The 17,800-nt window shown below is 35.1% G+C and overlaps 1 protein-coding gene across 1 annotated transcript; it reads left to right on the top strand.

The window, feature by feature from the left end:
• The first annotated feature begins 5,560 nt into the window (after positions 1–5,560).
• Positions 5,561–14,168, top strand: LOC104596247 (putative protein S-acyltransferase 14). Its single transcript, XM_010257325.3, has 7 exons — positions 5,561–6,387; positions 6,797–7,043; positions 7,163–7,254; positions 9,553–9,676; positions 9,788–9,873; positions 10,222–10,287; positions 13,602–14,168. The coding sequence occupies exons 1-7, from the start codon at positions 6,178–6,180 to the stop codon at positions 13,725–13,727; spliced, it is 951 nt and encodes a 316-aa protein (XP_010255627.1). The 5' UTR covers positions 5,561–6,177; the 3' UTR covers positions 13,728–14,168.
• The last annotated feature ends 3,632 nt before the right edge of the window (positions 14,169–17,800 follow it).

The raw sequence follows: 17,800 nt of genomic DNA, 5'->3' as shown, positions 1-17,800 counted from the left end.
AAATTCACAAGAAGCTCTTGGCTATGAAATTTACACCAACTAGAGAGAATGATAAAGATTGAAGGAAAACAATAGAGAGAGAGAGAGAGAGAGAGGTTTTGATTTGGCTATAGACCGAAGCTGAGAAAGTGAGAGAGATAGAAGGAGTGAGATATTGAGAGATGACTGTGAGAGTGAGAGAAGGAAGGGAGATCGAGAGACAGAGGGAGTGGGAGAGAAATTGAAAACCTATTTTCAGTATAGGTTTTTTATCGTGTCCAACATGGACTAAGAGTTCCATGTTGGCAACAGCCACATAAGTCTTGATGACTTGGCGAGGGGTTTTATAATTTTAAATGTAGAGCCGATTGTCAGAGTTTTGTTGGTTTCAGGACCAACCTACAACCTAATTTTAAATGTACAATTGACTTTGACTATAATTTTCCCTTTAAATTATATATTTCATTTATATTATATAGAATAGTTTTTATATATCACACTTAATTTTTGTTTGTCCACCATCTAAAACTAAAAATTGTTTGATTTCTAAGTTGACATTAAATTTTGTATTACATTTCCATCATTGATAAAATTATTTCTTATGTATAAAACTTATTTTTGTTCAATATAATGAATGCACAATATTATAGATGTACCCAATATTTTATTTTTTATAAATATATAACATTAGATAGGTGCCCAAAATTTTCTCTATCTTTTTTTCTTTTATTTTTGTGATTCTTTGTATTTTTTATTATTAAAAATTTTATTATTTGACTATGACATCATTTCATTTCTAGGTAGATTTTGAATTTGGCATTCAATTTTCATCATTAATAAAAATACTTCTTACATTTTATAGTTATTTATTTTAATTTTTATTATTTAATTATGGATTATTTATTAATCCATTTGACCCCAAATGGTCGAATTGCTTACCCACCACTGAGAGGGAAGGAAATTGTTTTGTATTCAAATTACTTTTCAAAATATTTATTTTTATACTATTAAAATTAATATTGTGGATTTAATTACAAGAATTTAATGATGAGAAAAATTAATATATCTTAAATATAAGATTTAATGAGAGAGAATAGGAAAATAGTTTTATTTCCAATTGTTTTAAATTTTACATTCCATTTCCATCATTAATAAAAAAAATTCTTATTTATCATGCTTATTATTGTTTAATATATATATATATATATATGTTAAAAATGTTCCCAATTTTTTATTTCTATTTTTTTATTTTATCTATTTTTAATTTTATTATTTAATTGTGGCAACATGGATTAACCCATTTGACCCAAAATGATTTAATTTCTTACCACCATCTAGATGAAAACACTATTTTTGCTAGGTAGATTTTAAAAGTATAAGCTTTTATGTTATTGGAATTATTAATTTATTAAGTATAGATTTAATTAATAGAACTTAATGATGAGAAGAACAAAAATTGCTTAAATATATGATTCAATGAACACGAATGCAAGTTAATAACTTGAATGTTTAATGATAGAGAATTTAATGCATTGAATATCTTTAAATTACCTCTTTTCAACTCATTTAATATCAAGAACTGATTACTCTATTTGCCCTCATTTTTTTATCAATAAAATTAAATATAGAAGGGTAAATTTTATCCTTAGAAAATTCCGGAAATATTCTTAAGGCCATTCATGCTTTTTAAAGTAGTATAGATATAGATCATATATCACCTTCAAAAAACCACCAAATCACATAGCAATTTAAGCAAATCAAAAGATTCAAAACTGAAATTTGGTGCAAACTTACTAAATACGTAACTTTGGATAAATAATCACTTTTGAGTTTTGATACAGAAGGAAAGCAATGGTTTGTCTCTAACAACCTCAAGTTACTTCTGTCTTAGCTAGATTGGGCCAACAAACTAGGCCCAATTTATTCTGTTTTGGATATTGTTTCAATTTTTTTTGCCTCTCCTGCAAAGGGGTGTGCCTAATAATAATAATGATGATGATGATGATGATGCTTTTTCTACATTTCCTAGACTTCGTAGTCCTTAAAAAACTAGATGAGATCTAAACGCAATTGGATCCATGATCCATGTACTGTGCACGTGAGGCCTATTATCCATTCCACAAAGCCTCCACTTAGTAGTGTTGATTAGGGGTGCAAATGGATCGGATCCGAGATCCAATCTCATTTGGTCAAATTCAGATCATCCCTGTTCGGATCGGATTGGATAATAAGATCCGATGAAAAAATTGGATTGGATTCAGATCATCTCCTATCCAATCCAAGAAGAACCAATCCAATATATATATGATATTTATTTATTTATTTATTTATTTATTTATAAATATATTTTTTATATTATATTTTTATAAATTTGTTATATTATTTATTTTTTATAAAAAACATGTATATATGATGAAAATAACAAAAAAAAATACTTGTATTTTTGTTTTTACTATATTTAAATTAGTATATTTTATTTTCTTTTAATAATTTATTAATTTTTAAAGAAAAACAAGTCAAATCAGATCAGATCCGAAAATTCAACTTACCAATACGATTCAAATTCAAATCGAGTCCTATCAGATTCGATCAGATATTCGGATCGAATTGGAACCAACATGAAATAGTGTCGGATCATATTCGAATATACCCTACTTCAAATCCAATCCGGTCCATTTGATCCTGTGTCTTCACGTTGGATGTCATACCAAAATTTTGCCACCCATTTGATTATTTGCAAAGTTCAACATTCATGGGTTTATTAATCACCCTAATCCCTAAGTCTGTGTTTGTATTTAAAGAAAAAGGGAGGACTTATATTTGGTACCCTAAAAGGTATTGGAGCTATTCACTTAGTATATTCTAGAAGAGACACGTACAATACGTGGGCTGAGATGCCAATGTTATATTTAGTTTCTTAACTGAATTTGTTGTGGGTGGCCATAAGGGTGTCAATTGGATTGGATTTGCTCCAATTCGATCCAGTCCAATGCAAGTCCATTACAAATAGACCAGGTCCAATATAATCTGATGACTATTTTGGACTGGTCCAATTTCAATGTCTGGACCGTCCAATCGGTTCAATTTTGTTTTAATTTAGATTAATAATTCTAATCCAAACCTGGTCCTTGGACACCTATATTCTTATCTTCTATTAGTGGACCAGATCCAATCCAATCCAATAAGTACTTTGGACCATTAAGTCTGGATTGATCCAATTCAATATGTCCTGTCTATCCAATCCATCCAAATTAATTTTGGTTTGGGCAAGGTCTAATCCAAAACTGGTCCCTTGACACATCTATGGATGGGCTTAAATAGCCTCATATTAATTTTATGTTCTTAAACATTGAAAAAACCATAAAATTCTAAAAGGGTGAAAAGCAATATTTGGAGTCTGATGTGGACAACTGCGTTTTAGAATATAGTATAGACTTTATATCTGTTATTAAAAATTATAAGGAGAGATTGATTGAGGTCTATAGACTGCAATTAGGTGTCTACCACTTGAATCAGAAAACAATAATTATAGTTAATGGTAGATTTTTCTGGAATTTCTAAAAATCCTAAACTCATGAACATATGGAACAACTTTCATAGCAAGAGGGTAAGACACATAGCTTACAGATATTCAATTTCTTAGGAATCTCATTTAGTTCTCATGATTATACAGTTTCAATTACATTAACATATGTTTTGAGGATGTTTTGGAAGTGATCCAGAAAACTGCTTGGTTTGGAACCAGTCCCCAAAATTGGTACAAATTAGGACCCAAACCAGATTTTTATGCTACCATGTCTTGTTGGGATGCCAAAGATGGTTTCTACCCAGGGAATGAAATGGGTCAAATCTGGAGTAATATGGAAATGGAAGAAAACAGGTTTGAATCTTTAATGGATCTCATAGTTGGGACAGACCGCATTTACAGGGGGTGAATGCATGATTGTAAGAAATAAGAATGAGTCCAAGATATGAAAATTAAAGGGATCGGATATTGGATGGGCCTGATCTATACTCAACCAATCAAAAAATCTCGATCATCCCAATCAAATACTAAATTCAGACATTGGAACCCGAGTGGGATTCTATTCCCAAGTTGATATAATATAACGCATTGACCAGAATTGGGCCTTGTATTTATTAAAATATAATAAACAGGAATTACGCGCTTATTGGGCCTTTAGATTCTTTTTTTTTGGTGAATACAAGCCTGGGCCCGGAACTCAAAGGTCCAGCTCAATAATACATAACCCAAAAACAATGGTTAGATTCGACTCGATCTTGCTCGGTCTAATTAGTAATGTCATAGCGTTTTTTTTTTTTAATTTTCCACAATTTCTTTTAATAAAACCTCTGCATCAAGGTTTTTAAAATCGACCCAGAGATTGAACCAGTCATGGGTCAGGTTCTCGGGTCGAATGGTCCAAATGGTCGGCCCATTTTGACAAAAAAATAAAAAAATTTAAAAACGGTCGAAACTGTTGAACGATTCAACCACCCAAGTCAGTGGTTTGCTGACCAAATCAACGTTCTTTTGTAAATATCTGGTTTTGGGGAAAAACAGAACTTGTCACTTGACTGGTTCCCAATTTTTCTGGTTCAACTGTTCGGTCTGGTCCGATTTTGAAAACTATGCTTTGCATTGTATTGGTCTCGACTGGAATGGCAATGGAGGGAGATCATATTTTTCATCTCTGACCTTGATTTATAAATAAATCCCCGTCCTCAATCCTAATCACCATCAGAGATAAAAATTATCCTCTATGGTGGAGATGGGTTTCTCATGGGGATTCGAATCTCGAAATTTGTTAATAATGATATTTAAAAAATAAATAGATTTACTTAAAATAAAGGAAGTTTTTAAAATATAAATAATATTATATGCATGTATGTATGTACGTATGTATATATGCATAAAACAATCTCCACCTCTCACCCATTGGGAAAAATTGCCATCCCTAACCCTGAGTAGTAATATGTTTGACATGTCTTTTGGTATGGTATTTCAGGCTTTTTAAAACTTGGAAAACCAAAATTTGATTTTCTCTGTGTGATACGAAACCAACAGGACCTATACCCCTGAAAATTTAGGGCCCGTTTGGCACATCTTTCCATGTGGTCTTTTGATTGTTTATAAGCCAAGCAGATTGATTTTCGATCTATTCTTGTTGGGTTCGTAGGAATCTAGCCGCCAAAAGCTGGAGTGCTGAAAAGACGCAAAAAACCCATTTTGGGCTGATTTCGGGAAGCTCTAAATAAAGCTTTTTGTATCTTTTAGGTTTTATTCTTGCATGAAAAGACATGAAAATACATGTATCTACCAAATTAGCTTCAAGCTACTTAGATCTTCATGCAAAAGCTCATTGCATCTTTTGACTCGCGGAACTACCAGAAGATCTTCCCAAAAAGACTTATCAAACGGGCCCTTATAAAAGTCTAAACCCATAAAAAATCTGAAAGCTTCAAATGCGACCCCTCTTTTGTTATGAAAAATTTTGGATTGATACCCTATATTTTGGCTCAAATGATAATTTAATCTCCATAACTTTAAAATGCAACAATCCAATACCCAACTTTCAAATGCGACAATCCGATACCTGCGGCGTCTTGAAAGTTAGAGAACCAAATTGTCACTCGAGGGAAAGTAGAGCATAGTGATAGGGAATTTTATCTTTGACTATTTTGGCTGTTAGAAGATCTTGGCAAAAATAATTGCCAAACGGTACCTAAAATTGCTTTAACCGCTTTTACTTTTAGCTTTTCTTTCCGAATAAAGCATAATTAATGGCAATCTGAAGGTCTGAATCAATCTAAATTAAGAGTATTACAATTTTCTTTGCTTCGTCCACCCGCCTTCGGATCCGAGCCCTCGTCGTCTCGTCGAGTCTCCTCCCACGCATTTCCTATTTCTCTTTCTAAATTTTGCAAAATTTGGAGTTTATATTTCTGGGTTCGTTTTGTTCTCTAGTTTCAAGACAGAGGAGAAACCAGAGAGGCCCGACTGGGTATGGAATTCCACGCATCGCCCGGAATTCCAGAATCCCAGCTGCTTAACTTGTAAACCCTAGATACAGAGATCGGATATACAGATTGATGTGCATGCTTCCATTTAGATTCATATAGCCCATATCTATATACAAAGAAACTTTTGTATAGAGTGGAAAAAAAAATCAAGATATTTGTCTTCTTGATTTCAATATGCACAGATCCGGTGCTGTAATGGCGTGGAACGTTTTCAAGTTTTGTACGGCTCTACGTGGGCTTGGGTCTATAATGATCTTATTGGTCCTCGGCGTTGTCGGAGTCACGTATTATGCCGTCGTCATTACCAATTACGTCCCGGCTTTGTACGACGGTGGTCTTGATTCCATCACGGCTCTTGCTGTCTTGATCTTGTTTCATGGCCTGGTAAGCTCTCTCTCTCTCTCTCTCTCTCTCTCTCATGTTCCACAAACTTTTTTCATTATCTATTTAGCTGTAGAGTTTTTGCCCTAATTTTCTGGTTTTTAATTTTTTGCCTTTTGGCTGAGAAGGTTACATTTGTAGTTTTGGAGTTGGGTGAATTAGTTGGATGTTTTTTTGTCAGGAAATTTTAACCGTTAAGGATTACTATTTCCAAGAAACTGCAGAGCTTAATTTCTTCCATTTTGTTTTTTATTTGTGGGGTTGTTAGAAAAAATAGTTTTTTTTTTTCTGCTGAAAAGAAATAGCTGATCCAGCAAAAAATGAAGCGAGGAACTATTATTAAGTATTACGCTTTTTATTCTAATTGGAATCGACACACTTATGGTTTTAAGAGGTTATTTTGATTATGCAGTTGGTGATGCTGTTGTGGAGCTACTTTTCCGTTGTTTTAACCGATCCTGGCAGTGTTCCACCAAACTGGAGGCCAACCTTAGATGAGGAAAGAGGAGAAAACGACCCATTAACGGGTATAGAGTTTGGTGCCGCAGGTGCAGGTCTGCAGCAATCAGCTATGCTGCCTGACCCAGCAAATCCAAGATTCCGGTACTGCCGGAAGTGTAACCAGCTGAAACCACCTCGATGCCATCATTGCTCCGTTTGTGAGTTCTTCCATCTATACATGCATTTTCTTTTCATAAACTTACTGGTTTTGTTATGAGAGGCACCAAAAAGAGAAAAAATGACAATAAAAATATTGAAATTATTCAATTGGTTTTAGGTGGGAGGTGTGTCCTGAAAATGGACCATCATTGCGTGTGGGTCGTCAATTGTGTTGGGGCATTAAACTACAAGTATTTCCTTCTTTTCTTGGTATGTTGGATTTACGCTGCCATGTCCAAACTCTCTTACATGCTGCATTCATTAGTTCTGTTTTGGATTCAATATCAACTTGTCTTTTCTTTATCTGTTGTGAATCTTGGAGGCATTGTGTCTGTTGTTCTTGTTTATATACCTTCTGCCTTCTCAAGTCTTCATTTATATTCCTTTGAATGTAAAAGTTAAGTTCTGATGGATTATATTCCCACTTTGTGAGGAAAAATTTTATTGATAAGTTGCATTTTTTTTTGATAAGTAATACAAAATCATTAATGTATGAAAGTGTATATATGTGGATGTTAGTAATGCTACTTTTACTATGTGCTTTCCATTTAGTCCCCAGTTACACAAATTTTAAAAGGGATCTTTATTGCTTGCACGTAGTAGCATAAAGGCAGTCTGTGATTCATCATAATTCAAGGGGATCAACTCAAGAGGGGAATTGCTGAACCATCATAGTTGTCCTGATGCAATAAAGGGGACAACAGGAACATGAGAATTCTGGGGTAAAATTCAAGTGGATAGTTATTTTTCTCTCCTCTTATATAGGCAACATTTGATATCAAATTTTTAGATGTTCGGTTGTTCCATTGGGGGTCATATTCTGGAGAATGGGAAGTAGTATAAAGCAACAAGTGGTGAAGCTACATGGTGGTTCTTTTTGTTACTGGTAGAAAACAGATAAAAGAAGTTACAACCTACAAGGCGATTTTTCCACCAAACTTCTTAAAAAAAACCAAAAAAAAGATTGTTGTACTAACATTATCCTTCCTCTTTTTGCAATATTTTCTCAAATCTAGTTTCTTTCAACCTTTCAACCACTAGATTTCAAATAGAAATGGCCATGATCCTATTGCTTACCTTCCAATGTGAAAGTTTCGTTCACATTAGTTTAACTTCTAGGCACTCACAAGCTCCAGGATGCTCTCAACTTTGACTTATAATCTTTGAAATATCTTCTGTATTTATTTATTTTTTTTATCAGTAATCAACATTAAATTTTATTACTTAGAGAAAGAAGAGAGTACAGAAACAAGGGCAGCATCGGCTACCATCAATAGAATACAGAGACAATTTAATATTCAGTCTTGCAACTGAGCCCAGAAGCACTCTACCCTATTTACCCCTTGCTTTGCTAGTTGGTCAGCTAGGCCATTTGCCGACCTAGGAGTCCATTGAAATATCAGCTGCATATCCCTTGAAAACCTCTTGAATTGTTTGGTTTTGTTTCTGAAAAACCAAGGAACCTTCTCATTCTGTTTTAACCAGCTTATTACTATTTCGGAGTCGCCTTCAACTATTAGCTTTCGAGTCCCCATTTCCATAGATTTCTGCATCCCATAAATTACTGCCTTCAATTCTGCTGTTACAGAGTCACACACTCCAATGGGGCCTGAGTACATTCCCATGATCACTCCACTTTCATTTCTTAAAACCCCTCCAATTCCAGATGGTCCCGGATTCCCAAATCTACTTCCGTCGAAATATCTTCTGTATTTAGAGTTTATATATCATCATCTTTGCAATTTACAAGATTGACTTTGCATTTCTCTGGGCATGATATGTTTGCATCTCCCTTGTGTTTTTGGACACAACATGTAGGAATGTTTTCCTACAGAGTCACACACTCCAATGGGGCCTGAGTACATTCCCATTATCACCCCGCTTTGATTTCTTAAAATCCCTCCAATTCCAGATGGCCCCAGATTCCCAAAGCTACTTCCGTCGAAATATCTTCTGTATTTAGAGTTTATATATAATCATCTTTGCAATTTACAAGATTGACTTTGCATTTCTCTGGGCATAATATGTTTGCATTTCCCTTGTGTTTTTGGGCACAACATGTGGGAATGTTTTCCTACAGAGTCACACACTCCAATGGGGCCTGAGTACATTCCCATGATCACTCTGCTTTCATTTCTTAAAACCCCTCCAATTCCAGATGGCCCTGGATTTCCAAAGCTACTTCCGTCGAAATATCTTCTGTATTTAGAGTTTATATATCATCATCTTTGCAATTTACAAGATTGGCTTTGCATTTCTGTGGGCATAATATGTTTGCATCCCCCTTGTGTTTTTGGGCACAACATGTAGGAATGTTTTTGTCTTCTAAATAGGTGTCTTACTGTCTTATCAGCTATTAATTTGGGTTGTGGATGGTTTTAATCATTCTTTCATCCATTTATTTGTTTACTAGATATGCTGGAATCACCACAAGAAAAGGAAAAAGAAAGAAAAGAACCAATTACGACAATCCTGATTGTTATATTCTGTTGTTTAATCTCAATGCAGTTCTACACGTTTCTTGAGACAACTTTGGTCACCTTATCATTGTTGCCACATTTCATAGCATTCTTTAGTGATGGAGAAATACCTGGAACACCAGGAACTCTTGCAACCACTTTTCTCACATTTGGTGAGTTTCAATAAGTTTAATTTCTGAAGATTTTTTTTTTTTTTTCTCTTGCTTTCATGCTTTCTTCTTCTATCTTCTTCTTAAATATGACCGCTTCACTCTGTTATCCAGTTTTAAACTTAGCATTTGCATTGAGTGTGATGGGATTTCTGATCATGCATATATCACTGGTTGCTGCTAATACCACCACTATTGAGGTAATATCTGTTTTCCAGGTTGTTTTAAATTTTTTTCATTCATTCATTCATTCATTCTCTCTCTCTCTCTCTCTCTCTCTCTCTCTCTCGTGTGTGTGTGTGTGTATGCATGCATGCCTTCGAGCCCATGCCTCTGTGTATCAGGTTGTTTTACTTTTTCTCTTTCACTCCTTTGTTGTTGTTGTTGTTGTCATTATTATTATTATTTCTCAGTAATACAAATATACTTAGCCTTTTCTGAAAGAAAAAAAAAATTATTTGTCTGTGTATCTCGAGCGCCCAACTTCATGGTTGGTATGCAGGTTGTTTTCCATATAATTAATGGTGGCTTGGTTTTCTTGTAATCAGGCATATGAGAAGAAGACCACTCCTAAATGGCGTTATGACCTTGGTCGCAAGAAGAACTTTGAACAGGTGGTTGCATTTTCCTACACATTGCGGATTTTTTTCTGTTTCTTTTACTGGAACTTTTAAATCTTTAATTATTGATAGCCTTCTGTTAAACCATGTAACCCATGCTTTTTTTAGATGAGTACAAGTAACCCATGTTTAATGCCTCAACCATGAAAGGTTCCAAGGTAATCCAAGCTTAATATACAGATCAGTTTGCCATGGTTACACTTTGTCGTCAGGACTATGTATTGTTGAAATTCCTGACTGAAGACTTGACACTGGTCTTGGTAATTGTCCATCCTTGAAGGTTTCAAAGTAAACCAAGCTTAATACACAGATCAGTTTGCCATGGTTGAACTTTGTGTCAGGACTGTGTATTGTTGCTACTCCTGACTGAAGACTTTACGCTGGTTTTGCTAAGTGTCCCTCCTTGGTTTGCATGACTGACTAAGATCATGGTCAAGTCGGTTTCTCTGATTGTTCAGCTCAATACCACGTTTTGCACTGTCAGAAGTCCTCTTAATTGGAAATACAAGGTTGTGTTTTCAGGTTTCTAGCTTCTTAGCGAGTCTGATAACAGATGTTTTACATTACTTTTTCTTCTTGAGATTATTGATGCTTTTATGCTTGTATGTTTAGTGGTACTTACATTACATGAAAAGTACCAGACCATAAAACTAACTTTTGAAGGCATCATTAACTATTAACCAAACCAACCATTCAAGGCAGAATGTACATCCATATTTTTGTGGATGAACTGGCACAATGTTAGTGACCAAAACATAATGGAATAGATGACAAGGAACAACATGGAGCTGTGACAACAGCTTTGCGACTTGTCAAAAGAAAATTGGTGACATAGTTAATTGTCTTTGTTGGTTGTTCATCTAGGGATAACCTAGGGGGTGTGGGTTGAATGGTAAACCACCTTGACCTGATCCTATAGGATTGGGTTTGAGGCAGGTTATTTTGGCTGTAGGATCGGGATAGGGTTTTAATACTCTAATCTGAGTCGGGTTCTGGTCAGTATTGGGTTACATTACTCAGACCCATTGAGTCATGATGTTCCCTGCATAAAGAAGGTATTCTTGTAATATACCCTAGGGTTTTCTTTTGTTTTCATTTTTTGGTCCCTCTTTCATTTATTTTCTTGAAGAGAAGATAGATTGGAAAAGGAGAAGGGACAACCATAAGCAGACTGTAGAGCAGTTACAACCTAGTTTTTCTTTTGTAAATATCAGTGGTAAGTTTTCTTTTTCTTCCTTAAGAAAAGAACTACTTAATGCTTGCTTGTGCTGTGCAAAACTTGGGGTTAAAACAATGCTAAAGAGAGCTTTACTGGGTTCTGCTACAAATAAGAGGTTTCTTGTTTTTATTTCTTCTTCTTGCTTCTTAAACATCCTTGTCTCTTTATTCCATTTGCATTTTTTTTTTTTTGCTTCTTGCTTTTTGCTCTTATCATGGAAGTTAACTTTTATTGTTTCTTTGTAATTTTCTTCTTCACCAACATTGAAAACCTTGGATATGGAGAGTGACCGAAGTAAAGCTTTAATATTTTTCCTTTGAGACCTCTCCTAATAGATGACACTGCATTACCTACATTTCTTGGTATTCCCTCAGATGTTCTTTTAATTTTGAATATTTTTTTTTTCCAGGAACTATTTTCCTCTAATCTTTATTTTTTTTTTGGTATGAGGTTCAACTTTATAGAATTGGTGCATGTTTAGAAATTGTCTTATTAACTCGGGTCGGGGTAAGTTTGGGTTGAGGCAAACCGGTGCCGATCCTGGCCTGCTGACACCCCTAGGAGGTCAATTTTGTCATCCAGAGGGTGGAAAGAATTGCTGCTGCACATTTGTTTTTTTTTTTTTAAGGTAAAGTATATTCATTAAAGTAAAAGCCCTAGTACGATTGTGTATAATGGGACATACAAGTATATGGCTTACTTTATCTGTATGTCTGTATCTTTGTGCATATTTTCAGAAAACAAAATAGAACTGTCTCAAACCAAAATATCCTTCATGACTAGAACTCCAAGATATTAAGGTGCATGTTATCTTGGACTGAAGCTTCTCCTCATTGCATGCCACATTCCAGAAAATGCATGACTTTCTTTCCTTCCAAATGTTCCAAATGACTGCTGCTTAGATGCTATTCCATACCACTTTCCCTTTCTTAGATAGACCTCTCAAATTCCAGCCTGTCTGGGAAGAATATCACTATCCTGAAGAGCTTTAGATACAATGTCCTGGATGTATTAGCCACTTTACAATGCACAAACAGGTAGTCCACAGTCTCCACTTCTGATCCACACATCAGACATAAGTTGGACTTGATTTGAAAGCCTCTTTTGATCGGGCTATCCCTAGGAATGAGGCCTTTGAAGGAACACAAGTCACCCAGATTTTGCTGCAGGGGATCTGGTGGCGAATGTTCCTGAACTATCTCCCTTCCAAACCTTGGCATCAGGGCTCAATAATTGAGGCTGCACTGAGTTAACTGAACTTAATAATTCTGTTCGGCTGTTGATCTCCCAATTGTTTAGGTTCCTTCTCAAACTGGGACGCTAGATCACCTGATCATTGAAAGTTTCAAAGCAATCTGCCACCAATACTATGTTTCTAGCATACAGTCAATTATCTTTTATGACACCCCTGCATGTTTACATGTGCACGGTGGAGATTTGGAGATGGGTGATGGTTATTCACATTTATCCTGGAAGCATACTAAGCCGTATAATCTATTGGATATGCCAAACCTGGCCTATCTTCTTCTTTGGTATTACCAATGTTTTAAAACATGGAGGCGTTAAAAGAAACATTCCACTATCTGAGACATGAGGCATAGTTCAGAACATAAGAGGCATAAGCCTCCAGAGCACAATGCCTCCTTAAGAGGGAGGGGGATGAGGAGGAAGAGGAAGATGGAGGATCCTTTTTTTTTTTTTTTTTTCTTTTTGTTTCCTTTTTATTAATTGAAAGTTGCCATTTCAAATTAAAAAGATGCATAACACTAGCTGAAAAGGCAAGGGGGATTATTGAAATGGACCATGTATGTGTTGGGATTGTATCACTGAACTGTGCAGCAAAAGACATGATTGTATTACCAACCCAGGGTGTTGCTTGTTCGTATGTTAGCTGGTTCATTCCAGCAGGGGGGGGGGGTATTAGTGGTGCGGGGCACCAAATACCAAAAAAAAAAAAACTGAAAAGAATAATTTGTGAAATGCCAATCAATGAGACGTGCATCCAGATCCAGATGCACCTTAGTAGAACTCTTAGTATTTTTCTATTGATTGATTCGACTGATAGGATTTACATTTTTTTGAGTATCAGGTGTTCGGGACAGACAAGAGATACTGGTTTATCCCTGCATATTCAGAAGAGGATTTAAGACGGATGCCAGCACTTCAGGGTCTAGAGTATCCATCAAATCCTGTTTTGGATGCCCAAGAGTACTAACGGTGAAGTAGTAGCGCAATTTGTGGAACTCCAGAACTGTTTCCTGTAACAACATATCTGGCCCTCCCTTCCCCCAAACAAAAGAAGAAACATCTATAAACAGATGGTGCACATTGTTGGGCATGGGTTCCATCTATTCCCGGACATCGGATTTTGCAATCATCAGCAACGAATAAACTTCAGCGCCCAAAAGGGAATTTCTCAGCTCAGGTAGTGCGGTTAGGACAGAGGGGGGGTTAAGAGCGAAGAAGGGAAATAGCTTTACGGGATGGTGCTTCTTCATGTATCAACTGTAAAAGTTGGTGATTTTGTGGGACTTGGGAAATATTATTATTGTAAAAGAAGGGATGCACATTCCATAGTTTACTTGTATGTGTTGTATGTTTTATTGTAGCTAATCTTGGCGACCTGGCAACACGTAAAGATGATCAGTTTTACTTCTCTCTCTGTCTCTCTAATTAAGTAAAATTACAATATTAAAATTTTAAGTAATATATGAAGATCAAAGATAGTGGTGGATCCAGATCCAATTGGATCAAATTTGGTACAATGTGTGTTGCAACGTATTGATGCATGGCATGGTTTTTGAAGTTTGAACTGTCATTGACCGCGGATGGTTCGACTGTTCGGCTTGAAAAACTGTTCAGGCAATCAGTTCGGTTTCACTCTTAATTCATATCTCGTTGATTTGGATGACTCAATTCGTTTGACTTGAGTAATGTTTTTGGCTATTTTTTTTTTATTTTTTTGGGTAAAGTACAAAGACCCTCTTGTACTATGGAGTCTGTGACAAAGACCCCCTTCTTGTACTATGGAGTCTGTGACAAAGACCCCCTGTACAGTTAATTTCGAAAAATATTTTCATTTGAGTGTTTAAAATTTTTTAAATGCCCAAATTACCCTTTTATAATTAACTTAAATTTACCTATTTTTTTTTCAATTTATGAAACCATCACCGCTATTCCTTTGAGTAATATGTCGTCCTCGTTGCCTCCTTGGCATCCCCAAAAAAAGGCAGGTATAGTCTCATGCTCTTGCAGAGCGACCCATGATTGTAAAACATATCCTTTCGTTGCTCAAACGGATGACACTTTCAAATGCGGTGGTCAAACATATCCTCACGGGCCCATTTTATTATATTATATATTAATATATATATATATATATTAAATATAATATGTTATATATTATATATTATCTATTATATATTACATGTTATATAGCAAAGTTTGGTTAATTCAGTTTTTTCGGTTAACCAAATTTCTAATTCTAAAAACCTAAGTTGAAACCGAAATGTTTAAAAACAAAAGAAAAACAAACCGAATTAACCAAAAACCAAAAAAACCGAAATCAAAATTTTTGGTTCGGTTTTTTTATTTTAACCTAATAATGCTCACCCTTAGCTGTAAGTATTTTAAATACTTTACATGCTTATGGAATTGACAATAAACTTTTTTTTATTAGTTTTGATAATGCCAATAATAATGATTCAGTAATAAATATTTTCAAATTTTAATTAAAACCTCATTGTATTGGTAAAATTTTTCATATTAGATGTGCATATCATATCTTAAATTTATGTTTTCATGATGCTTTAAATATTATTTCTTATCATATTTGTAAAATTAGAAATTGTATTATATATATTAAAAGTTCTGGAGCAAGAAAACAAGAATTTAAATATTTATGTCATAATTATGGTTTAAAATCTAAACATTTTATGTTAGATGTTCATAATATGTGGAATTCTACCTATTTTATGTTAGAAAGTTGTATTCATATAAACAAATTCTTTCTTATTTTTATAATTCAAAAATGCCACATTATATTATACTTCATGAAGATTGGAAAATGACCATTTGTATAAGAGATTTTTTACACAGTTCTTATGATGCAATTGAGGAATTTTTGGGTGTTTATTACCAACTGGTTGTCTTTTAGTTAATCAATTATTCATGATTAGTGAATGTTTTGCAAAATATAGAAACAATCCACAATTTAAAAGTATTGTTGAAATAATGGAAAGTAAATTTAAAAAATATTGGGAGAACATTTCTCCTCTTTATTGTTTAGCTCAATATTAGATTATAGGATTAGAAAAGATGGTGTAGATATTTTACTTGAATCATATTGTGAAAATATGAATATTGAAATTGGAAATCAAAAAGAAAAAGTTAATAGTTTATTATTTGAAATGTATAGTTTATATGAATCTAATATGGTAGGGAATAAAAAATCTACAACTTGTACAAGTGCAACTTCGACCTTTGAAACAACTAGTTCTAGTAGTGCGAAAGATAGAGTTTGGTTTTTAATAAGTAGGATGCAAAAATCTGCTGCCACTTCATCAACAAGTTCATTTACTGAAGTTAATTTTTATTTACAAGCAAATTGTTCTAGCTTAAGTGATTCATTTGACTCAGAAGGAATGAATAATTTTGATAGTTTAGCCTAGTGAAGTGGATACCAAAAAAATTATTTTGTCATTGCCACCATGGCACGTGATCTACTAACCCCTCCATTGTCTATAGTTTCATCGGAGTCTTGTTTTAGTGCAGGTACTAGGGTGTTGAATGACAAGAGAAACTGTATGAATGATGAAAGTCTGGAGATGTGCATCTGCTAAGATTGGCTAGATGCTAAGGATATATTACAAGACAAAGGAGGGCATGACACTACACTTGATGATTCACCAGAAGCAGATGATCAATATCATGATGGAGATGGAGGTGGAACTTGAAGAAAAATGACGAAGACAATATTTTTTGTATACTCAATAATTTTTTTACATTTTCTAAAATTATTGTAAATTTTGTTATTCAATTTTATTTAAATTATTTGTTATTTTTTCAATAATGTAATTTTTAATTTTCAATTTTCAATTTGTAATTGAATTATATCTTTTATATTTTATTCCATTTTGTTAAGTATTTTTTTCACCATTGTATTGTTCAAGTTTCAAATTTCAATGAAATAAAATTCCTACTATTTTCCAATTTGTTGTCCATTTGGCATTTTGTATTTTGTTAAGTATTTTCTCATTTCGTTGTTAGAATTTTTATTTTTTCAATTTGTTCAATTGTTCCCAAAGGAAAGTTTAGTATTATAGTTTTACTTAACAAAAAAAATCAAAATGTAAAAAAAAAAAAACAGTTTGGCCAGGTTTTGCCTAGGCCAAGGCCTGACATGTAGCCCATCCAAGCATAGCCCAAGCCCACAACACGACTTGCAACCTGCTCACCCCAGGCCCACGGCATGGGCTCGTACAAGTTCGGGTTGTTGGTTGTGTCAGGCCGACCCTCTAACTTATCCCAGTGGAGGGAAGCACGACCTAGCTCGGCTCGCTCTTTTACCTTGCATGGCCCGATTTACAGCTCTAATGGTTGCATGTGTTGTGGGGTGCACTTTGTGGGGGTGCGGATGTGATCTCGGTGGATTGGTCATGAATTGATTATTAATCAGTTTTACAATATAGACATAGAACTAAAGCAATTATTAATTAGGATAATTGGATAGTGATTAGATGGGTAGAGACTGCTACCAACAAAATGCTCCAATCAATGTCCTTCAATTGATGTCCCAACAAGTCATTGTAGGCGTACATTGGGAACATCTACTTTATTATTCATGGGAGATGATGGGGGGTGATTTGGCCTGACCTCACAGTACGGGTACACGTGGGCGTGACCTTGCTCAAACAGTGACTCAACATGACAGCACAACGGACATGACCACAACTCGGAGGGAAGGTCCCACCGAGTTCAGCCCGGCAACTGGGCGGATAAACCACTCACCAGAAGCCGCCTCACTCGCACCTCCTCTCCGGAGTTAAGGGACTTCGGGGCGCCCCGAGTTCGGGGCATCCTGACCTCTCTTGAGGCCCGAGCTCCTCCCAATGGACGTTGGGCCACTCCCAGACGGGAACGCACCGATCCATCTCTGGACACCCCGAGGCATAGACACCTCGGGTCAGCCAGATCGGCATAACTTGCTACAGGTAGCTCGTCACTCAAGAGATAGCCCGACTCAGGGTAATTCGCGGAAGGGTAGCTCGGCATACCACAGGAAGGCTT

Source organism: Nelumbo nucifera, chromosome 1 (genome assembly GCF_055504915.1).
Source record: "Nelumbo nucifera cultivar China Antique chromosome 1, China Antique-T2T, whole genome shotgun sequence".
Taxonomy (NCBI): domain Eukaryota; kingdom Viridiplantae; phylum Streptophyta; class Magnoliopsida; order Proteales; family Nelumbonaceae; genus Nelumbo; species Nelumbo nucifera.
The sequence above is the reverse complement of the archived record's forward strand: the minus strand, read 5'-3'. Positions and strand labels throughout refer to the sequence as shown.